The 25,551-nt window shown below is 40.6% G+C and overlaps 1 protein-coding gene across 5 annotated transcripts in view; it reads right to left on the reverse strand.

Annotated features, from left to right (window-relative positions):
* The window catches only part of prkcbb (protein kinase C, beta b), a 167,745-nt gene that overhangs the window by 70,601 nt on the left and 71,593 nt on the right, over positions 1–25,551 (reverse strand). For all 5 annotated transcript variants that reach the window (XM_067382262.1, XM_067382261.1, XM_067382260.1 and 2 more), the window contains 2 exons: positions 20,212–20,308; positions 441–581 (listed from right to left, as the gene is read on the reverse strand). In XM_067382262.1, coding sequence (XP_067238363.1) covers positions 441–581; positions 20,212–20,308 — 238 coding nt within the window. The remainder of the gene's footprint in view (positions 1–440; positions 582–20,211; positions 20,309–25,551) is intronic.

A 25,551-nucleotide genomic window follows, 5' to 3' on the forward strand; every position in this document is an offset into this window, starting at 1 on the left:
CGAGTCTATGAGATTGCAGAGAGCCTCAGAGTCACGTACAGACATTTGTGTCTGATGTTTGGTCGCTGCACCGAATTGGATGGGTCAGACCACGTCTGTCGTGATGTGGACGACATCAAACAGAGTCTTGGCTAATGATGCCGACAGAGGTCTAGCACTACACCTCAACATATCAATAATATCATTTTAAAATCCTGTTGCCATGGTAACTGGCAGCAGCTGGAACATGAGCCTACATGAGAATGCCCACTCACCCTCCTGTTTCCCCTCTCGCTGTCTTTTAGTCCTGTGCTCCAGTAATCTTACTTGTTTAGGGTAACCTCACAGCTCAAGACTACCTGCTGCTCGAAGCACCAGCGAGCCTACCGGATACACAAAAAAAGAGAGAGAGAGAGAGAGAGAGAGAGAGAGAGAGAGAGAGAGACGAGGGCTAGAGTTACCTTTCCAAAGCTACCCTTGCCAAGCACCATGAGAAAGTTGAAGTCGGACAGTTTCATGCGGTCCCGGTTGCCATTGCTGTCGAATTTGGAGATGGCGTTGGAGGAAGAGCCGTCTGTTTTGCTGGGACCGATTTTAGCTCTCTGTTGGGAAACAGCAAAAAGAAACAATAAGCTTGTGTTATTGTGGAGTCGGACACACACACACACACACACACGTCTAGCATGCTGGTGACTTCCATTTGACTTCTATTGTTTTATACTGAGCTAATGATATTTTATTTCCCCTACTCCTAAAACCAACCATCACAGAAACCTAGGGACACGCCAATATTAAAATTTTGGATGGTAGCAATAAGCTGATAATGATTTCCATGTTATGGCTGTAAACAGATAAATTAAAATATTGCACTATTTCTGTGAAAATTTCTGTTTTTACTTCTTTCATAGCTTGTCTGTAACAAACATTATGGTTATCTGAAGTCGGCTGATCGCTCAGATTTTCAGGAATGGAATTCTGAGAAAAACAGGTTCACATAGACATGAAAATGCACTCTCCAAACATAAATGGTTGTAATTCAAGAATGCTTTGGAATACAGACCTAAGGTTGGGCTTGTTTTAAAGAAGACACTTGTCAGATTGTAGAAGTGAAATAAATTATGAAAGTGAAATAAAAAAAAAGTTATATAAGTTTAAGTTTATGAAAATGTAAAAATATAATTGTTTATATTTTATAATAATATATTACAAAGCATGTTTTACTCTTAAACTGCAAGAAAATAAAAGCCAAAAATGTCAACATTCCAAATTTTAGGTTGAAATATTTCAAAAATTAGCTTTCAGTAAGATTTTGTTTTAGCGCAGTACCAAACTTTTTCACAAGATTTAACCCAAGCTCTATATCTGACCATTTAAGGGTGCCTCCATTTATTTGAGTGATCTATATATTCCCATATTCTCATAAATTTTATGAAATAGACATCCTATTCAGAAGTAGTATGGGCAGTTTGGCAGTATTTTATTTGAATTCAACCTCTAATAAACACATAATTTCGAACATGTATGTTCATTATAGATCCGTTGTTCTCTTGTCCTTCTCGCGATAACGTTGTATTAGAAAAACAAATCTTTGCGTGCCGTAGTTTATACAGGACTGGCAGGAAATTTGCATTAATACACCTTCATTCTACATGTTATGTGTGGTTTATTTGATAGGTGAACTGTCTTTGTAGTGTTAAGAGAGGGAAAGCTATGGCCGTTTTTTTGGGGTTTTTTTTACCTCTGCTGGGTGTGTTCTTAAACACTAACTTTAGAGAAAGACAGCCTTACCACTATAAATCGCTATTTTTCTGCATTTAACAGGCAAAATTTGCCAAGATATTTTCAGAGATGACAGACAAGATGTTATAGAATGATAATTTAATGAAAAAAAAAAAAGATATTCAATCTATTTTTTGACTTAACTGAAAACGTTCCATCACGACATCCACCGGGTTTTACCAGATCGCATCACAAATAAATAAATGTATTAATAACTACTTAAAGGGGTCATGAATTGAGAAATCAACTTTTCCTTGAGCATTTGATATAAAAAAAGGTTATCGTACTATAAGAATATCCTGTAAGTTTCAGAACTGAAAACTTCCCTGTTAGTCAAATGAAAGCTTTTATTGACACCAGGCCCAACCAACGACAGATCCTAGAATGTGCCTATGTATAGATAGGTGAAACACCATCTCCGCAGAAGAAAGCAATGCTTACTTCATCATTGCAACGTTAGCCCCGCCCACTATTATCTTAGATGAGGAGGAGAGAAGAGAAATACAACAGGACAAAAATAACATTACCTTTCAAAGGATCCTTATGTTAGGAATATGGTTATTTATTTTCAACAAATAGTATTTGGTATTTCACTGTGGATTCTTTGGTAAATCAATCACATTTTGGTGCAGGCTTGGCAAACAGACTTTTACGATATGGACTCGACAGTAACACAACAACATGTAAATAACGTCTCGGTTACAAAGGTAACCCTCATTCCCTGAAGGAGGGAACGGAGACGTACGTCGGACAGACCGACGAATAGGAATCTCGCTAGAGAGGCCAATCTACTTCGAGTGCAACTAAAACGAGCCAATGCACATTGGCATGCAATCATATGCATCAGCTGCTCGCCTCGCAGCGCGGGTATATAATGAGCAGCAGGTGCGTTGCATCTTCAGGTTTTCGCTGAGGAGCCGAACCGGATAGGTGGCAGCATCAGCGGGGTACAGCGACTGTGGCGACGGGACGTACGTCTCCGTTCCCTCCTTCAGGGAACGAGGGTTACCTTTGTAACCGAGACGTTCCCATTCAGTCGGTCACGTTCGACGTACGTCGGTAGGAATCCCTGCCAAAGCGCCACAGGAGCTGCCCCCTTCCAGCGCTCTGTTGTAAGCCACCTGAACCCCCTTGCCTGGGGATGGTGGGACAGGGCTAACACAGAGAGAGTCGATCAATGCTGTTCCCCAAAACCCATTCAGTGAGACTATTGAATAACGCTGGAATCCCCAAAGGAGTTATGTGGAGAAGTACATATGGACTAACCCTGTAGGGCTGTGCTACATATGGAAGAGCTGGGGTGACTCCAACCCGATGAAGGGTAGGTTCTCCCAGAGGGAAAGACACGGGCTTTGTTTAGGAGCAACCGTGGAACCAACCATATGGGATCCCTGTAGGGTCACACATATGGAACCCAGCATAAACCCGGTTCTCAAGGATACATCGGAGTATAGGCCTGGCGCCAGACGCTCCGCCACGTCGGCTGCCGAAGGGATATCGGAGGACTCGACAGGGTCTGCCTTGTAGGGACTCTCTGGAGAAAAGAAGCGCATGTAGCGCAGCAAGCCGACACTAAGCCGGGGCCTCTCCGTGCCTCTGATCGAGCATCTTCCCGGCGAGAAGAGCACCACTGGACGAACAGGTTCCACTTTGAGGCGTAAGCACGTCTCATAGACAGTGCACGTGCCGAAGTGATGGTGTTAAGTACCTCAGGGGGTAAGTCACCTAGAACCTCCGCATCCCGTCCAGGGACCAGACATGGAGTTTCCAGAGGTCTGGACGCGGGTGCCAAAGAGTGCCCCGTCTCTGAGAAAGAAGGTCTTTCCTCAGAGGGATGGGCCAGGGAGGGGCTGTCGCGAGGAGTGAGAGTTCTGGGAACCAGGTCCGGTTGGGCCAGTAAGGCGCAACTAACAAGACCTGCTCCTCGTCCTCCCTGACTTAGCACAGGGTCTGTGCAAGTAGGCTCACTGGGGGAAACGCATATTTGCGCAGGCCCCGGGGCCAGCTGTGAGCCAGTGCATCTGTCCCGAGTGTCCCCTCGGTCAGAGAGTAAAACAACTGGCAGTGGGAGGTTTCTGGTGAGGCAAACAGGTCTACCTGAGCCTCTCCGAATTCTCTCCAGATCAGCTGAACCACCTGGGGGGTGGAGTCGCCACTCTCCTGGCAGCGCAGCTCGTGATAGCTCGTCGGCCACACGGTTGAGCACACCGGGAACATGAATGGCGCGAAGCGACCTCAGATGCTTCCGACTCCACAGGAGGAGATGGCGGGCGAGTTGCGACATGCGACGGGAGCGTAGACCACCTTGACGGTTGATGTACGCAACGGTCGCAGTGTTGTCCATACGGACCAGTACATGCTTGCCCTGAAGCAGGCCTTTGAGGCGGCTCAGAGCAAGGCGTACTGCCAGCAACTCGAGGCAATTGATGTGCCAATGCAGATGGGGTCCCATCCAAACCCCTGAGACTGCATGCCCGTATTACGTGGCACCCCAGCCGGTGGCAGAAGCATCTGTGAACACCACAGCATGCCGGGACACCTGTTCTAGGGGCACTCCTGCCCGAAGAAACAAGGGGTCCGACCACGGACTGAAGGTTCGGCGGCACTCCTGAGTGATTGGCACACGGAACGTGCCGCGCTGCCACGCCCATCTCGGGACTCGGCCGTGAAGCCAGTGCTGAAGCGGTCTCATATGAAGCAGACCGAGCGGTGTTACAGCCGTAGCAGCCGCCATATGCCCCAGGAGCCTCTGAAAGAACTTCAGTGGGACCGCTGTCCTGCCATTGAATGTATTCAGGCAGTTCAACACCGACCGAGCACGTTCCTCTGTGAGGCGTGCTATCTGCTCGACCGAATCCAACTCCATACCGAGAAAAGAGATCCTCTGCACCGGGGCGAGTTTGCTCTTTTCCCAGTTGACCTGAAGCCCCAACTGGCTGAGGTGTCTGAGCACCAAATCCCTGTGTTTGCACAACTGATCCCGGGACTGTGCTAGAATGAGCCAGTCGTCGAGATAGTTGAGAATGCGAACACCCTGTTCTCTCATGGGAACAAGGGCTCCCTCCACGACTTTCATGAAGACGCGGGGAGACAGGGCCAGCCCGAAGGGTAGGACTCTGTACTGATATGCTCGACCTTCGAACGCGAATCTCAGGAATGGCCTGTGTCGCGGAAGAATTGAAACATGGAAGTACGCGTCCTTCAGGTCAATCGCTGCAAACCAATCTCGGGGACGGATGCACTCGAAAATGCGTTTCTGCGTGAGCATTTTGAATGGTAGCTTGTGGAGGCTCCGATTCAAAACTCGCAGGTCCAAGATCGGTCGTAACACGCCGCTTTTCTTGGGTACAATGAAGTAGGGGCTGTAGAACCCCGACCTCAAATCGGCTGGAGGGACCGGCTCTATCGCGTCCTTCGCCAGTAGGACTGCGATCTCCGCACGCAGGACAGGGGCATCGGCATCTTTCACTGTAGTGAAGAGGACGTCCTGATGGTCCGAAGGAGCCAGCGAGACGGACTGGGGAGCGCTAACCCGGCTCGCAGAGACCGTACAAGCAGGACCAAAGGGACCACCGGTGTACCCGCAGCAGGGCAGCGAGGTGGAACACAGGGACGCGGCTCGGGGGGCTCTCTTTGTGAGGCGGCCCGAAGCGGCGTCACAGTGTGCTAGGCAACACTTACCTGGCTCCACGGATGGACAGAGGGAGCAGTCGAGGCTTTGGCTGCCCGCTGCTCGCTGCTGTCCGCTGGCGACAGAAGAGGGGGATGAGAGTGGTGAGGTTTTTCTCCTCCCACTGCTCTCCAAACCCTCTTCAGACCTGGAAATGGAGGAACTGCTCTTTAAAATTTGGGTACCGCTGCCTCTTGGGTCAGTGGCGGAACAGAAACAAACCCAATAAAGGATTTACCACCTGGCCCTCCTCCAGGGTTGGAAGAGCAGCCCCACCCATCTCTGGGTCGCCCGTCTCAGGGGTGATTCTCACCAACCAGTTAAACAGCTGCAGAGACGGGAGGCGTCATCTCCCCGCAATGGATACAGCAGAGCCTGCTGGGCCGGAGTTTCTTGCAGGGGACGACACCCTTGGCAACGAGCAGACTGAGGGGCGGCCCAAGAGGAACTCAATGGTTTGTCATGGGAAGCTCCCCGATCCGCTACTAACTGAGGAGAACCGCTGGGCTCAGTCCTCGACAGTGTCACCAAAAGGCCACCTCGTAAGATGGGAGCATTGAGAAAGCATTTAGCTTGACAACCTCTCACACCTCACAAGGTAAGCCAGGGGGCACTTCTGGACCACGGAGGTGGACATCGTCTGGCTGAGGGCCTGCGCCGTGACTTTGATCACGGTTCGTCAACAAGCGCAGCTCAACCCCAGCACAGAACTACCCTCATGCTAAAAAAGTGCCTTGGCCTCACATGCAGGGTGGGTGTGGTCTGTGTACAGCCACCCCATCCAAGAGGGTAGTGAGAGAGGAAAAACTTATGCAGATTGGCACCTTTGGCATTCCATATTTATGGCACCAATATACCCCCATACTGCCAAGTTTTCCATGCACATCTGGAAGACCCAGGAAAGCATGGCTGTAAACTCTGAATCTGAGTCAGCATAAGCACACACCATTACAGTGGGCAGCGTCACCCTCATTTCCAGAGCATAACAGCACTCTCTCCGATGCTGCAATCGACGTCTGTCCTTCAGCTGGAGCTCTGAATGAAATGCTAGGTTCCCCTATGAAAAGGACCAGCAATCCAATCCAGAAACTGCACAGCTCGCAATGCGCTAGAGAGGGAGGGGCCCTAGGGGGTTGGTTCCCCGAAGGAACCCCTCAACCTCATGTCACCCAAGCCATATCAGCAAAGTAGACCTCTTCTGGTGCACCAGAGAGGGTGCTACAATGGAGATTACGCAAGGGAACCGCGCATCTAGAGCGCCGAGCGAGCGCTGGGTTGCCGTGACAACCCGCGCTACAGCCCGGCAGCTCGACGGCACACGACACGCAGAGGAGCGAGAGGTTTGCTCTCGTTGATCTCCACGGTCTCCCAGAGTGTCGGGCAGACCCGCAGCTGTGCTTTTACACACAAGCGGCAGCTGGCCAACAACAGAGGGGACTCAAGCTTCCCGGAGAAAGAAGAGTCACGACCGGCGTGTCGACGTGATCATGTTCTCATATGAAAACATGAACACCCACGAACATCATTTCAGCACGCGCCCAGACATGCGAAACGGTGATCGTGGCCGTCAGTGAGGACAGGAACGATCGCATCCAGAAACACAAGTAGGATGTCGTCTTTAAAAAGACGCAAATCTACTTGTGTAAGCTCTTACAGGGACTTTACTCATTTAGAAGTGCTGAAGCACGCAGGGGAACGGCCACCGCAACACAGACAGGGATTGTGTGCAGCCTGTCATGTGCTTTCTCTCTTTGAAGGCGCTCACTCTTACCAGCCGTAAAAACGGCTTTTCAGCACTCCAAAGCGCACCATACCGGCCGTGAGAACAGCCTTCTGACGCTGTCAAACAGCTATTTGCTCAAAAACGGCAAACGAAACAAAAACAGAAAAAGAGAGGACGTTGACCCCGCTGCTGTGCTGTTCGCCCGCACTCGGAAAAAAAAGAGAAGTTCAACCAAAAAGCTTGCTTGCAGAGAACAGGAACAAACACCGTTCGGCTCCGAAGCGAAAAGCTGAAGATGCAACGCACCTGCTGCTCATTATATACCCGCGCTGTGAGGCGAGCAGCTGATGCATATGATTGCATGCCAATGTGCATTGGCTCGTTTTAGTTACACTCGAAGTAGATTGGCCTCTCTAGCGAGATTCCTATTCGTCGGTCTGTCCGACGTACGTCGAACGTGACCGACTGAATGGGAACTGAGTTTCTCCTACTGTTCTAATGCTTGATCTGATATGTAATGATTCATATATAGTCAGATGTGTCAGTAAGTCAAATTTGTTTCTCTTAGTAGGATGAAAATAATCTGCTATTTAAAGGGTGATTAAATTATATAAAGAAAACGATCAAAGAACGCTCCCTTTGCAATCGCTGGAGCTGTCAATCAAACAGAGGGAGTTTATCAGTAATTGAGTTCTGGACTCGTGCCAAAACTCTCATTTTATTCAATGAATCTCTAGTTATATCGTGTTTGCACTGTTAGTGACGATGAAAGCATTCCTCAGCGTGCAGAAATTGAGTTTCAATGACGAGATCACTGCTTTCATGTGCTCAACAACATGTCTGTGATCGGCTACACAGTGTTCATCTCTGCAGCCTTTCATGCCACAATCTAAATATAATGCCATCTAAATGTAATGCAACACTTTTCACGATTAGTTAACCTTGAGAGCTGTAATGGTAAAAATGTGCTAAAAGAGAGAGTAATACTTGGCTATTTCAAATAGAAAGATTTCAGCCAATCACAGCAGTGGGCGTTTACACTGAAGTCCCACAGCAGACACACCCCTTAAAACAGAGCATTCAAATCAGAGGTAGAAAAAATTACTTTTATTTCTAAATTATGACATTTTTTATGTAAAAAGCATACTAACATTTTAAGTGAAACATTATTAAACAATAAAACACCACAGTTCATGACCCCTTTAAATCAACTATTTTAAATGCTACAAGTGAATTTGGGCTCCACAACATTATAATTCAGTATGATAAATACATATTGATTATGATATTTGTTAAACATGGCATTTAAAAGAGTCTTACTAAATTATTAGTGTTTTTAACATTCAGTCAGTGTTAGATGAAGACAAATATCATCTAAATTTAAAAATATGGGTAATGTGTATGAAATAATTAGGATCAATAAATACAGATCAATAAAAAAAACTGTAATATTAGACAATAACTGACACAGTACCGATATAGTATGCATCACTAGGAGACATATTCATTCACAATTTACAAAAAGGCCAAAAATATTGATATATACATACAATATTGATGATACAGATAAATTCTATGTTATTTATATAACATTTAATTAATTAAAAATATCAGCTTACTGTATAACCAATACGACACCCATTTATTGTGCATCCCTACACGAACCTGTTAGCATTTTTAGATTTTCATTAGGATTTACTGCTTATAAAAAGCTACGCATATACACTACAAGACATTTTTAAGGCTGTGAGTAGTTGGCAGCTAGTCTGTGACAAGAAAGTCACAACATTACAAGAATGTCCACTTGTGAGCCACACTTCAAAATTGTTTGAAATCTATTCGTCTTGTCTTCATGAATGTGCAATGATTGCGAGCACAGTAATGAGAAAAGGTTCATGAAATAGTCAAAGAGCGAAAGGAGTGCAAGAAGACAGCAAGGCACTGGGAAGCGTGAGCAAATAAATAAATAAAGCAAAAAACAACTGCTCCATACGTCTTCCCAAGCACCGTCTAATCTATAATTCTCGTCTTTTTCTAATTTTTCACTGATCGTTTGCTGGTCTCCACAATGTAGGCGATTTCAGGATCTACACTTAACCTGACCCACAGACACACACAAACATAAAAACGAGCCACAGTTCTCTGACATGACTGACATCCCTTGTTTGTTTTTCTCTGTTGATGTTACTGAATTTCTTAAGCAGGTCTATTCATCACGTCCTTGCTAAATCTGTCAAACACATGATTCAGCAAACGCTGGGTAAACCTGTCACCCAGACTGCAGATGAAGCAATTTTTGGCTATTGTGTGCATGTGTGAAAGAGACAGCATGTATCTGTAATACAAAGAGAGATATTAAATATGTCTTTGGCAGCATTTGTAAAACAGCTCTAAAGTGTTTGTTAGACACAGAGGAAGTGGGTGTGTGTCTGTTAAACTGTGGCGGTTTTTATGTGTGTGTGTGTGTGTATGTGTCTCTCGCTCTCTCTGGGTGAACGTTTAGTTTCTGGCAGGGATCTCGCTGCCCAAGCTGGCATACTACGGAATGACAGACGGCCTGTGTAAATGTCTGTGGTTCCTTCTGTATTAAGTGTGTGTGCGGTCACAGGCCATAGTCATTAGGCCCGGTTGGCTGCAGGTTGAGGTGAAGTGTACTGCCGATTTCCTTGTTCACCAACTTTCTCCTTCACAGTCCACTGAGAACTGATCCATTATCTACAGCTGTGAGCCAATCACACCTACAGCAGCCTAGCAACAAGTCACGCGCACACACACACACACTCATACAGTCTCAAATGGTTTAAAAGCTTTTTTCATTCACAACACGTTTGCACAGCATTTAGGCCCAGGCACAAACACAACAGTGTCAAAATTCCTTACTTTGCGTTTTATGCACTGCAAACACTATTTAATATTTGTTTGTCTGTCTAGCTTTTTATTAAATATCTATATTTTATACAAATATTTTAAATATTTATGTATGTTTTATTTGAATATTTACTTATTTAAACCTCTCTGTCCATCATCATTTTATAGATATATTTAAAAGATATTTAAATAAATATTTATTTAAAACATTTATTTAAATGCGTGTTTTATTTGAATATTTAATTATTTAAAAAAAATGTCTAACTTTTTTTTTTTTTTTTGAAATTTGTTTAAATATCTATTAATTAAATATTTATTTAAATATGTGTTTTATTTTTATATTTATTTAAATATCTGTCCGTCTGCATTTAAAAAACATACAATTAAATATATATATGCATTATTTGAATATGTATTTAATAATACCTTTATTTATTAATAATGGATGGGACAGAACTGGCAGGAAACTGATGAACAGATTGAATTTAAGCTTTTATTCACATAAACATTCATCAGCTCACACATCAGTTGAGGTCAACGGAAGCTCAAGCACGTTCGCTTGACGTGTGTGAGAACCAATGAGGTTTGTTCTCACGTGTCAAGCAGGTTCGGTTGAGCTTGTTTATGTTCGCTGATTAATGTTTATATTTGAATATAAGCCTAAATTCAACCTGTCCATTATAAAAATCGATTGAGTCTCTTCAGAAAATTTGGACTAAATAGCTCAATACACATGAATTCATTTTATGATCTCTTTATGAACTTTTTAAAGCATTTTTTTCATTTTTTGTTTCGAAGATGAACGAACGTCTTACAGGTGTGGAACGACAAGAGGCCACTACCACTTACATGATGTGATGTACAAGAGGTGACTGTAATTAAAAACAGGCTGAGCTGATTTGAATTCAGACACATTTTCAATCATACCAAATGAATTTCTGCATGCCTCTCACTTTTCCCAGGATTCCACTGTTGTTTACCAGAATGAATGTGTAGGATTGCCTGGGTCCCCTCGGCCCATCCCACACGTTCCTATCTCACTGCCCTCTCTCTCATAGCCTTTTGGAGTACATTCAATTTTAATTTTCAAACTGCTGCCATATTGTGAGGCTGGCATGCAGCTCAGTCTAGCATAGAATTCCATTAACCCAGTCCCTACTGTTCGGATGCAACACTTCACACTGTCCCTGCAGACAAACACAGACCGGCTGCCCAGCACTCAGCCGCACTCACACATCTTTGCCTCTTTTCTACCAAATAAAAGGAAAATTCTGTCATTATTTACCCACCCTCGCGTTACCCACCCCCGAACCTTGTACGAAAGACTTTCTTCTGTAGAACATAAAATGAGAAATTTAGAATAATATACTGGCTGCTCTGTTCAATACCATTACAATGAATGGGGACTGGAGCGTCAAAAAACACTTAAAAGCACCAAAAGTGGTCCAAATGACTCATGTGAAATATTCTGAATAACAAAATTAAAGCAGTTATTCAATGAAAACCTTGCCTTAAAACTGCTCTGGCTCTTAATGATTAATAAACAAATTGTGTTCATTTGAATGATTTGTTTACAAATTGAACTGATTTGTTTTGTAAGTTCAATTCACTGGCTCATCATTGCAGTTCACAGCTCACTGGAGGGGAGGACTGTGAATCAACATCTTATATTTCAATCTGTTCTTCACCCAATCTATTATATAATAGAAGACTTTGAATATACCACAAAAGTAATATATACCACGTTTATGATGCTGTCTACCTTTTTATATATTTAAAGCTGCAATTCGTAAGTTGTGCCTCTTTGTCGCCATCTGTGTTTGAAACCTGCAATTGCAGTTATTTGCAGAATTATCATCTTTACGTGGGTTGTGCATTGGCACGGCTCCTCAGTGCGGATGAATCTAATGTTTGCTGTCAATCACCACATCGGTGTGGATACTGTTCTTCAGAATCACAGATTCTACGTCTTGGAAGTATGACCAAAATAAGAATTTCCACCAGAAAATGTCATCTGAACTCAAATTGTAAATGTTAACAACATCAGCTTTGAGGAGGAGGTGGGAACCGGCGAACGTTCAACAAAAACCTTTAATATCAAAATAAACAAATACAAAATGAAAGTAATGCCGGCTCTCGGCCGCTCTGTTCGCCACAAGTGTGTATTAGCATTACACACTGTAGCCACTCCGCAGTCCGAAGTCTTTTGCTCTCCAGTCGTCACTGATGATTGTATTACAATCCGCCATCAAAATGATGTTTAATTATTGCAACTGCTGTGAGAAAAGGCAATAAATGATCCAGCAGCATCCTCCACATGCCATATAGCCTACCAGCCAGGACTCCTTCTCCATGTAAACAGTAGTGACGTAATGACGCAAAGATGAACGGCTGCATGATCGAATTTCCTGCGGAATCCCTCCAGTACCACCCGAATTATAAAGCATTATTTAAAGATTACTGTTGTGAATCAGCCTAAGGTAAGGAGATAGTTTTGAATACTGGCTGGTTATGTACTAATTTTAAATGATTTTCAACCAAAAAAAAAATACAGACTGCAGCTTTAAAAATCTATTTTTATATATATACACTATTGCACCAAAAGTTTTGGGATGCCTGCCTTTACGTGCACATGAACTTTAATGACATCCCATTCTTAATCCGTAGGTTTAATATGGAGTTGGTCCACCCTTTGCAGCTATAACAGCTTCAACTCTTCTGGGAAGGCTTTCCACAAGGTTTAGGAGTGTGTTTATGGGAATTTTTGACCATTTTTCTAGAAGTGCATTTGTGAGGTCAGGCACTGATGAAGGCCTGGCTCACAGTCTCCTCTCTAATTCATCCCAAAGGTGTTCTGTCGGGTTGAGGTCAGGACTCTGTGCAGGCCAGTCAAGTTCCTCCATACCAAACTCGCTCATCCATGTCTTTATGGACCTTGCTTTGTGCACTGGTGCGCAGTCATGATGGAACACGAAGGGGCCATCCCCAAACTTTTCCCACAAATTTAGGAGCATGAAATTGTCCAAAATGTCTTGGTATGCTGAAGCATTAAAGGTGCTAAAGAGGATCTTTTCGTCGACTGAGAAACCAAAGACTGTTACTGAGTTTTTGAAATGAGCGCATGCGTAAGAACAACCCCCTTCCTTCAAAGGAATGCCTCCCAAAACTCATAAACACTCGTATTGGCACACGAGTGTTTACCACCGGCATTCGCTGTGTTGTGTTAGTGGATTCATTATGTGGGACTCACAGCAGGTAACTCATAATCTGCAGTTGTTACTCCTGTCTCCGGACAAAAACATTGCATGCGGCGTCTGTGGAGTGTGGAAAGTTACTGGAGTGTGCAGCCGCGCCCGTCTCTCACAAGGAACGTCACGGCAGTGATTGACAAGCCAGAGGGCCAATCGTTTACGCGATGATCACGTAAACAATTGGCTGATGTTTTTAAGGCTCTACCTCGTGCACAGATGATGTATATTAATATTATTCCTTACAGTGCACCTAATAAATAGTCTTTTATCAGTAAGTAAAGTCAGTTTCAAGTGATATTGCAAAAATGTATAAAACAAAACATCCTCTTTAGCACCTTTAAGAGTTCCTTTCACTGAAACTAAGGGGCCAAGCCCAACCCCTGAAAATCAACCACACACCATAATCCCCCTCCACCAAATTTTACACTTGGCAAAATGCAGCCAGAACTACTGTTCTCCTGGCAACAGCCAAACCCAGACTCGTCCATCGGATTTCCAGACAGAGAAGCGTGATTCGTCACTCCAGAGAACATGTCTCCGCTGCTCAGTGGTGATGTAACGATTGGATGGAGCTGCTCGGCCATGGAAACCCATTCCATGAAGCTCTCTACGTACTGTTCTTGAGCTAATCTGAAGGCCACACGAAGTTTGGAGGTCTGTAGCTATTGACTCTGCAGAAAGTTGGCGACTTCTGTGCACTGTGTGCCACAAAATGCGTTGACCCCGCTCTGTGATTTTACATGTCCTACCACTTCGTGGCGGAGTTGCTGTTGTTCCCAATTGCTTCCACTTTGTTATGATACCACTAACAGTTGACCGTGGAATATTTAGTAGTGAGGAAATTTCACGAATGGACTTATTGCACAGGGGACAACCTATCACGGTCCCACACTTGAATTCACTGAGCTCCTGAGAGCGACCCATTCTTTCACAAATGTTTGTAGAAGCAGTCTGCATGCCTAGGTGCTTGATTTTATACACCTGTGACCATGGAAGTGATTGGAAAGCCTGAATTCAATGATTTGGAGGGGTGTCCCAATACTTTTGGCAATATAGTGTACAGTATATTAAATATCTTTTTATATAAATATTTATTTAAATATGTTTTATTTGAACACTTTTTGAATATCTGTTTTCTATTTTAGTTATTTTTAAAATAAAATTACATAACATTTATTTCATTTAATTCGTGGGACTGACAGAAAATGATAGAAGGGATGTTATCTGGAAATGAGTTATTGCTCACTGCTTTTTGGGCACATCTGGAAACATTACAGTTAACAGTTTACTGGAGGAGAGGACTGTCAGTGAATGACATGTTGTATGTATCACTTTATGATCCATTTCAATGCTTTTACACCCTTTTTGAAGCTTGAAGGTTCCAGTCCTCATTAAGTATAATTGCTTGAATTATCTGAATTAATTGCTTCTCATTTTGTGTTCCACAAGGGGAAAAAGAATACATGTCTGTATTAATATGAGGGCGAGTAAATGATGACAGAAATCTTCATTTGTGGCTGAACAATCCCTCTAACATAGCTGATAGAGTTTTTCCCCATCTCTCAGTGGTTCGGTAGGTCCGATCTGTAGATCTGTGGTCAGGGACATGTGGCCTCTGGGGAAAAGCCATTTAAAAGAAGCTCCATCTCTCCACCAAAACCACGAGTTGAGTGGCGCCATTGATCTCTGCTAACACACACACCATACATACACACACAAAACACTCTCCTCCTCCTCCTCCATCGATTGCAGGGCGTGAACGAGCGATTAGCTCTGTATCCAGCTAAGAGCCTCATCACTGGACTAAGGCAGTGTTTCTTTTGTAAAAGCAAACATCTCAGCCATATTCTGCGCAGCAGTAAAACCCATCCACAAGCACTCACACAGACATGCAACAACAAACGCTCTGCCCGACGACCCAGTGACAATTTTATTTGTCTGATTCAGAATGGACCGGATGGATGCAAGAGAGGAAGAAAGAGAGAATGGGAAGGGAGGGATAAAAATGAAAAAGAGACAAATGCTAATGTGGGTAGATTTCCACTGAGCTGAATGCGTCGCTTTCACCGCGCTTCACTGCACACAAATACAGTCATTTCTGCGCAGCAGTGTGGAGGGTGGAGTGAGAAAGAAAGAAAGAAAAAAAGAGCAAAACCGTGAGAGGAAGTCATTTGTTCATAGTGGTGAGATGTGGAGGGAGGTGGTCACATCCTGACAGGTCAAATTACAGGTGAATAAAAGTTGAGAAGATGCTATCAACAGGAGGGCAGCTATTAGGTGAGACGACTTAACAGTTCTTGATTACACCTCTGACACACACACACATATAAACAGAAATGCACACATCCATAAAACATGGCATCATGCAGAAGTAATGCTGTTTTCATACAGGGATGAAAGGCAGTCTTGGGGAAAAGTTCACCAAAATTAGCAATGCTAACGTGCCAGCTCAGCTGTTTTCAAAATACTTATTTATCACTCAGCAGTATTCTCAGCAGACCCTATTTAACATCTTTTTTTTAGTAGCGAAGAAAATGTTTAGTTAATTATTCCTGCTTTTTATTATTTTGATTCGAGATGAAATTAATGATTAAAACTACTGATAAAAAAATTATGATTTAAAATTTAAATTGAGCTGAAAATGAACAAAAAGCATTGTGTGTGAGGTGGAAATACTTCTTTATAAAAGGAGATTTATTTATTGGTGATTTGAACTTCTTTAGATTTCCATGTTGAATCGGTGCATCAGGAAAGCCAAAATGGAAATTATTTATATCTACCAATTATATCTACTTTATCTATAAATATACCACACTTTTTCACAAAACCATAAGAAAAATACAGACTGAAAAATGTAATGTTGCAATGCAAATTGCATTTATTGTTAATGTAGTTAGTGCAAATAATTAAACATAATAAAAACTTTAGTATTATCAGTGTTTAATGTACATTTACACTGTCCTAAAAAAGTGACTTGCAATTATCATTAAAGACTAGCAATAATCATTTTCATAACATAACATGACATAACAAAAATCACACTAGTATTTTTCTGTTCTCAAGACATTAAAGGTGCAATATGTAAATTTTAGCGGAATCTAGTGGTGAGGTTAACAAAGATGTTGTTATCTGAGACAGCAGAGTAGCCTGAGTGAAGCAATGAAGTTTCTTCTTCTAACAAAGAACGGTCTCTGCTTCTAATAAACCAGACGACTACTACTACTACTACTACTGTGCGTATTCAACGTAGCGACGATGCAAGCTGCCTCTTAAAACACAAACGATTTAGAAGAAGGACACCATAGTGAGGAAACACGCTCTGTAGAGTGTTTGTCCGTTTAGGGTTACTGTAGAAATATGCCGGCACAAAATGACGACTTGACATGTAAGAGGACCCACAGTGTATGTGGTAGAAATGGCTCATTCTAAGGTAATTAAAACATTACTGTTCATTATGTAAGGTCTTTATGTTCCACTGAAAACATAGTTATGTATATTATATTGCATTTCTGTCAATAGATAACCTTTACCTTTAATTTTTTTATTTAATAAAATGTGTTTTCATAGATTGTGTTGTCCCTTATCAATGCAAAGTCATCACAAAATGATATAGATTTATGCTGATGCTGATCCAAAATCCAATGCACTGGTAATCTTTTTGTGCAAATAAATGAATTAAATATATATATATATATATATATATATATATATATATATATATATATATATATATATATATATATATATATATATATATATATATATATTTGTATAAAAAAATCTAACATTAAATATATAGCCACTTAAGCAGCTTAGTTAGTGACTTTTTGTGATTGAGTAATTTTAGTAATTTTACCTACAGAGTGCATAAACTTAAATGAAGAAGTGTGCCGCTTGGCAAAGTAGTTTCAAAGTAAGTAATTAGTGTTAGAAATTTTTCTTTTTGAATAATGTAATGGATTCGGATTAAAAAAAAAAGAAAAAGAAAAAAAAAGAAAGAAAGAAAAAAAAAAAAGCATCACGTCATTGACCCCTGGGCAAGTTGAGTCTATATGAACATTTGTATCCATATAAAACATGACTTGATCCAAAATGAGCGCGAGATAATGAGTCACTTCCCTGTCTCTGTTTTCATGCTGAGCCAAATCTGGCTATAACTCACGACGCGGGAACAAAAGTTGACATGAGGCTACAGCTCCGAGTGATGTGAGATGTGGGTGTTCTGGTCCTACAGCACAGGAACAGGAATGACCGTCTCTGTGTTACTGACACGGATCCTGAGGGTGGCCTGTTGGTCAATCTGTGTGCGTATGTGTGATGGAGCTGCTGGCAGGTAGCCTGATACAGACTCGGACTTAATGAGCTCAATATGAGCACCAACAGGCCAATCCTTCATCTGCCCCCTTCGCCTTTCAGCAGAGACCTGCCCTGACCACAAACACCCTATAAAGAGGAACTGACTCAATAGCCTTTCCTACATCACCCATCCTGATGCTTTCAAATAGAGCCTAAGCATTTTCCCTTCATAACCATTCAGTCTTGAAGCATGCTGGGAATGCAGGGTCATTTATTCTCAGCCAGCAACAATCGAACAACACAGATCTGAACAAGACAACAGATGTGATGCTAATCTATGACAGAATTGCTCTAAAGCCAGTGAGCTGCCTACAGAGCCATCACAGACAACACAAAGGCTGCTTCATAATTCAAAAACAACTTAATTATGCTGCCTTCTAAGTATAAATTCCAGTTTATATAATAATATGATATAATAAGTCATTTAATATACAGTAGTTTATATAATATAATCATATTCATCCTCTTCAATTTTATAATCAATAAGTTTGCAATATGTAAAATAAATAAGTTGTTATTAATGTTATTATTATTATTATTATTATTTTGAAGATTAAAGATGTAAACATTAGAGAGACAGAAACCTCTCAGACCTCTCAGAAAAATGATCTTAATTTGTGTTCTGAAGATGAATGAAGGTCTTAAGGATGTGGAATGACACGAGAGTGAGTAATAAATGACAGAATTTTCATTTTTGGGTGAACTAACCCTTTAAGGTGTGTAAGTTCCAATTCACTATCTCACTATCTCAGAGTACAAAAGGAGAGAGACAGATAAAGAGAAAAGATAAAGAGGCAAAAAAAAAAAAAAAGACTTAAACAGATGAGTTTTTCTTCCATGATGTGTGAAATGTCAGCCATCAGATGAGTGACAGATTGACCATTTCTCACATTTTGCATTATGCATCACACCAGTGTAAGAAAAAATGCCAGCTCAGACACACACATGCGCACACACACACACACACTGATAAAAACTTTGCATTGGGCTGTTCATAAATAATACCATCATGCACTATGTGCACAGCTGGGTCTGCTCACGAGAATGTCTAAATTATGCAGAGACCTGCACAGTCTGTGCCCCTTCACATGCACACACGGCACAGACAACATGCATGCCACACGCATCACATGCACGCACCAACAGGCACAAACTGACTGTCGAGACCATTTTCACCTATCAACTTATGGGAAACATGTCTGAACTACTAACTAGTGTATGCTCTCAAAAGATGGAGGAAACCAGAGGAAAGCAGACTTTAAAAATGTGCCCGAATCAATCTATGAAGAAAAAACCCAGGGATCAGGAGCTTCGTGCTGGTACCTCTCAGTCAGCTACATTCTGTATTCAAATTGGGACGGGCGGAGCAGAATTCAGGTTGACATGAGTGTGATTACTTTGGGAGGAAGCTGGGATTTGCCAATGTGTTATTTGTGCCAGATTTGTCAGTGAGTGATATACGCTTCATGCACAAAGACCTCTCTCTCTTTCACCTGCTTGCACCCAGTTCGGAGAGTGAAAATCAACATCAAATCAAAATCAAAATTTTTTTTTTCATTCCTCATCTTATTAGGCATGATTCCAGCACATTATTCCAATAAAAATGTTTGTCTTCACAATCTTTTATCAAAATATAATAATTTATCTACACAAATTTTTTCCTCTTATGGCCCTATATACTTCAAGCGAAATCGAAGAATGAACTGACGTGACATCATTTCGAACAAAATCAGGCCAAAACCAAGCTCGTTTGGAAACTTTGAATAATTGAAATTTGAAACTGCTTGCCAAAGCGGACTTTCCAGAAAAGTTTGCTCCGGCAGGTAAACACATTTGTACTACCATCGGTCCATGGCGATTACATAATAGGCATGTGTGCTCTGAGGCTCTGCCTTCTTTGACGTGGAAATCTTCTTTTGTTCATTTCTTCTGTTCAGTCTGTCAAGGTCCGACGTCCGCGAGTGAAAACATGAACGTACTGGAAAGCCACTTTATAGTAGAAAATGAGGTTGTAGTTCTGATTAAATGAGACACTGACACTAGTTTTCTCATTTTGTTGTATGATTATTTTGTTATTGAATGGAAAGCCGGCAGCAGATTTACATATTCATCTACACGGCGCTCACAGCAGTGTGGGCGGCGTCGGGATGTTCACTAACAATATATCGCTGCTCACGTATTTCAAACTTCTTTTTACCCCTAAGCGAAGAACAGAAAAGAACTTCGCCGTGAGTATATCGGGGCCTTTACTTTTCAAGCCCTCAAACAAAAAACAAACATGAAATAAAAAACAAAAAAAACAAACAAAAATGAAATGAAACAAAACAAACAAAAAAACAAAAACAAAAATGAAATGAAACAAAACAAACAAAAAAACAAACAAAAATGAAATGAAACAAAATCAAACAAAAAACAAAACACAACAGCACAACTAACTGTGCCTGTTATACACTGGTCTGGTTCTAGATTATGAAATTGTGGTATTCAAATAGGAATTTAAATACATATTGATCCACAAACACACACACACATATACTCTGGCACACCCCCCCCAAAAAAAAAAAAAAAAGCGCATACACGCTCACCTCAAACTTCTGCCGGAATTCCTCGTTGCCTTCTTCTCCCTCTGCTGGGACAGGTACATTGAAGTACTCGCCCTCTTCCTGACTGAGCAGCTTAAACCTGTATGTATGTGTGTGTGTTGGACAGAAAATAAGGCATAGTTAGATGAGTGCAGGATCTCTGCAGTATCACATATGGTTCAGTAACAGACATTAAATCCTCCTCTGATAATGGCTCCATCTGGCTGCTATAGGAATTGTGTACTGCTCGTGTACTTCCCTGAAACGGCACATTTTGTGAAATTACCTCAGCTCATTTAAACCATTCATACGCTTACAGTTTCCCTCACAGCAGGGATGACCTTGACTATGATCATGTGTGGAGAGGAATCCAACCGGTTTGAGTTGCCCCCAAACAGCTTTCAAAAGTCTGAGGGACAGCGTGATACCCCGTCTCATATTTAGCTCGTCTAACATCTGTGCTCCCAGATAGCAGAAAATCAGCTTCCTGTTTAACGGTGTGAGGTGACCATTGCTGGGTTTCCACCTCCTTTATTGCTACTGATGTGATAGGAGGCCCTGTGTTCATCTGGCCTCTGGTCAGCACGGGTGTGTGTGTTGTGTTTATGACTGGAGATGAGTCATGGCTGCAGTGCTCTCCCACTACACTTCTTCCTTCCACAGCTAGACCTCCAGAGGCTTTAGTGTGTGTGTGTGTGTGTGTGTGTGTGTGTGTGCATTCATAGAAACGGGAAAGAGCATGAGAATGGCAGTTAGCATGAAATGACCTGGATGATTTTTCTTATGGTGTCAGATAATATGAAGCATTAATTCATTAAATTACTTTATTATTAGTGTTATATATTTGTTATGTTGAAATACAATTTTTCAATGTTTTTGACCTCTTCTGCTCACCAAAGCTGCATTTATTTGATCAAAACAGTAAAAACAGTAATATTGTGAAATAATATTACAATTTTAAATAAAATTTCTATTTTAATTTATTTTAAAGTCTAATTTATTCCTGTGATGGAAAAGCTGAATTTTCAACATCATTACTCCAGTCTTCAGTGTCACATGATCCTTCAGAAATCACTCTAATGTGATGATTTGCTGCTCAAGAAACATTTCTTATCATTTTCAATGTTAAAACAGCTTTTTTTTTTTTTTTTTTTTTTTTGTAAACTATGATACTTTTTTCAGGGTTTTTTGATGAATAGAAAGATCCAATAAAATTTTATGTAACAAATTTTCTATCACTTTTGATCAATTTAATTAATCCTTGCTGAATAAAAGTATAAGCATACACACAACATACAAAAGTGACACAAATTTGCATTCTGGGATTGCTTTTGCAAAGGATACATTTGATGCAGTTTGCATGTTGGTCGGAGACTTTTATGAGTCATGGCTAAACATGGCCATAATCAGGTAGTGATATCAGAATGCAGGTCATGAATATTAATTAGCTCACATTGAATTTTGAATGTTTTATAAGTCTTTGTCACTGAGAACAAGTTTTACTGTTTCCAAGTTATACTTTATCTTTTAATATTAATTAATCTGGAGATCAAGTGTGAAAACAGCTAAAATGTCAACAATTTAATGTCAAGATACAATTAAAAATAAAATATATCAAATTATTTAAACAATTAATATTATCAATAGTCCACTGATGGGCAATTTATTAGTATAAAAGTTTGTATATAATATAATATAATATAATATAATATAATATAATATAATATAATATAATATAATATAATATAATATAATATAATATAATATAATATAATATAATATAATATAATATAATATAATATAATATAATATAATAGTGAATAAAATATTTCAATTTATTGTGCAAAATTTACAGTATACAAGTACTGTTTTATCTGACACTGTATTGTTGCAAGATATTGGACAGTCAAAACCATTCATTAGTTTTATGTCCAGTACAAATAATAATAAAAAAAATCTCATGTTATCTTCACTAAAGTTGCTCTTTATCCCTGTTCTCATACTCTGTCCCATAGCAAATATGAATGAGTGTGGCGTTGAGACAGTGACAGCTCTGACAGTGACATTGTGATCATGTGGATCTGTCCTGACTGAAGGTCCACTGGGGAGCAGAAACGTCTCATCTCTAATCTGACACGCTGTGCTTTGCTGTCAGGTGGCAGGAAGCAGCCACTGAAGTCACATATGCTCATTACAGTTACAAAACCTCTGAAACGCCCTTACAAAACATATCCATGCATCTCATCATCAAACCATCCAGTAAAATTCACATCTGGAGCAAAACACAGGGTGCTTCTCAATGAGCTCCCTAATTCAGCAGACAGGGCACTGCAAAATCCTACCAGTGCACCGAAACGTTCGCTCCTTATCGAAAGTTCTGAAGCGTGAAACATAAACCATGTGAACCAAACCAACTCACTACAAATAATGACACGTGATAGATGTTTTTTTTTTAAATACTTAATAACATTTCAGCAAAAGTATACATTGCTAGGAATGAACATACTGACATTTATAATTTATGGCTGAAATGTTGCACATATATGTACACAAGTAGTTATCTTCATGTATTTTAAATAACATTAAAAAATAATGTTGGAAAGATATCAGTTCTGCTGTTGTCCATAAATACCAGTAGTGATGTTGTACAATGAGGACGTTGTCACGTCGCCAGAAATAAAGTCATCAGTGTCCCAATGTGTAGTGAGCCAGCATCCTTACTGTCCTTATCAGTGCCTTAATTCATGTACACGATATACTGATTCACAACCTAGGAAACTTGCCATTGTGACCAAACCCTACAGGTCAATACAATTATGTTATAAAAAAAAGTCTTTCAAAAATTCCATTAATGGGGACCTATTATGCCATTTTACAATGTTTTGATTTTGTTTTTGGGGTCTACGATTTCATCCTTGAATGTTCAAAAAACTTTATTATTTTTCACATATTTCACCTTGTTGCAGCACCTCTCCTTCCAGTCTGTCAGCAACACTCTGGGGTGCATTTCCTAAAAGCATCATTAGCAGAATATGGTTGTAAATCCCACTGAAATCAATTGGTAATGACGGAACTTGCGACTATAGTTCGCTTTGGGAAATGCATCCTGTTTAGTTTCTGTCTTTATGAAGCCCCTCCTTCTGAAAAGCACAGTGTGCTCTGATTGGTCGGCTGGATCAGTGTGTTGTGACTGGTCAACTGCTCCGAGCACATTTAGAAAATGTCTCACCCTTTACCATAACCTCAAGTTTTCAACACTAACTCAACTCAATCAGGCCTCGGCCTCTTTATTTTGTGTATGCCTTGGGCGGGAATTATTTAAATGAGATATATTTTGACATGTACGTTCCCAGAAGAAAACTCATCACTTTGAGGGAGTTCAGAAACAGTGCTTACTGATATAGAGAATAACTCCATTTGGAGTGACTTTGTGCTAACTGTGCAGACCTTTTTCATGCTCAAACAACAACATTACACACTAAATAAAGCTGAAAATGTAAAAAAGCATAATTGGCCCTTAAAGTGTCAGGAAGGTTAAACTTTCCCATTGTCTTACTGCAAGCAGAATGTTATTTTAAGGTTAGTGTAACATCCTTGAAAGCATTCTCTTGGCTTCATCTGTAACCGTAATGAAGCGTAACTTTATTATTACTTTTTCAATAGTGGGTTGTCCTGTTGAATAGATATAAATTCATTATCTCATGTCTCAAGCAAGAAATCTTCATATACTTTTGTTCACCTTTTCTTCCTTGCCATGTATTGCATGCTTATAACTAGTTTATATACCTGTACGTGTTCATCTTTAGGGAGTTTTTAATCACCGCTGTCTCCTTTATCTTGCAAACTGGTGGCATGGCTCTACGTTTATTTAAGCAGCTTTGGAACAATATTTAATTGTGAAAAGTGCTATACAAATGAAAATAACATTTAATTCAGCTGAAAATGTGTGTGTGTGTGTGTGGGGTGGGGGGGTGAAAAAAAGTCCCTTGTAAAGGAATCATAATCAAGTGTCCCTGGCATTTAAATGTTTGAAAAGCCCTATCGCAGACATTAATATATTTTTTAACGTTTTCATAGGGCCCTATCATACACCTGGCGCAATGCGACGCCAGACGCAACGCATGTGTTTTTTTGCTAGTTTCAGCCCGATGCGGTTATCATTTTCACGTCCAGCTCCACGTTGTTTAAACAGCAAATGTACTCGCACCCATCTGTTCGCCCATGAGCGTGCTGGTCTAAAAAACGAGGTGTGTTCAGGTGCATTGTTGGCGTGTTGCTATTTTGAGACAACTGAAAACCCCTGCACCATTGACCAACAAAAACCTGTTCTAAAGTAAATGGCACAGTACTTTTTTGTTATTTAAAGGGCGCATTAATAATATCAGGGTTCCCACTCTTTTTCAGCGTTCATTTTCCAGGACGTTTCCAAGACATTTTCAATTTTACAACAATGGGAATGAAAGACTAGTATTACGCCCTAAAGTAATATATTGCTCTCGAAGTCTTTAAAAGGTTTATTACCATGACTTAACTGTAAAATCAGTTTTTAATATGGAGCTCTTAATCATACATTATGACTATGGAAGATTGTTTCTGTTAAAAAAAAAAAAAAAAGGTAATTGTGACTTGCTTTTACTTTTTATCTTGCTATTCTTACTTTTTTTTTTCGCAATTGCGAGTTTACATAATTGTGATTTGATATTCGCAATTGCAAGATATAAAGTCAGAATTGTGTGATAGAAACTCACAATTCTGACTTTTTCTCTCAATTACAAGTTTATAACTCACAATTCTAAGAAAAGTAGTTTCAGTAGCAAGATATAAACTGTCAAATGCCAGAAAAAAAGTAATAATTGCGAGAAAAAACTTGCAATTCTGACTTTTTTTCCCCTCGCAATTGTGAGCTTATATCACAATTATGTAAACTCGCAATTGTACGAATTTTTTTAGAATTGTGAGATAAAAGTTCCAATTAGGCTAACTTTTTTAATTTATTATTCAGTGGCGGAAACAAGATTCCATAGTTTAATTCTATTACTAAACTACTGATGCACATTTCAACTTTTTTGGCAGTAAGTTTTGGAAGATCATTATCTTTGCAAGGTGGACTTTTCAGGATAAGAGATGGACTTAAAATAAACTCCAACACCTTTCAGCTAGATTCCGGAAGGTAAATTCTTAAAACAGTGGTAGAAGAGGATGTGGTGCTGGTCCTTCAAGAGTCACTCTCAATCTGTCTGTCTATAAAGCCTATAAAAAAATCTTCTTGTATTTTACTACAATTCAGTATGTTATTCTTAAATGGGGGGCATTTTTTTTTAGGATTCTTCACCTAATCTAAGT

This window comes from Chanodichthys erythropterus, chromosome 3, assembly GCF_024489055.1.
Source record: "Chanodichthys erythropterus isolate Z2021 chromosome 3, ASM2448905v1, whole genome shotgun sequence".
Taxonomy (NCBI): Eukaryota; Metazoa; Chordata; class Actinopteri; order Cypriniformes; family Xenocyprididae; genus Chanodichthys; species Chanodichthys erythropterus.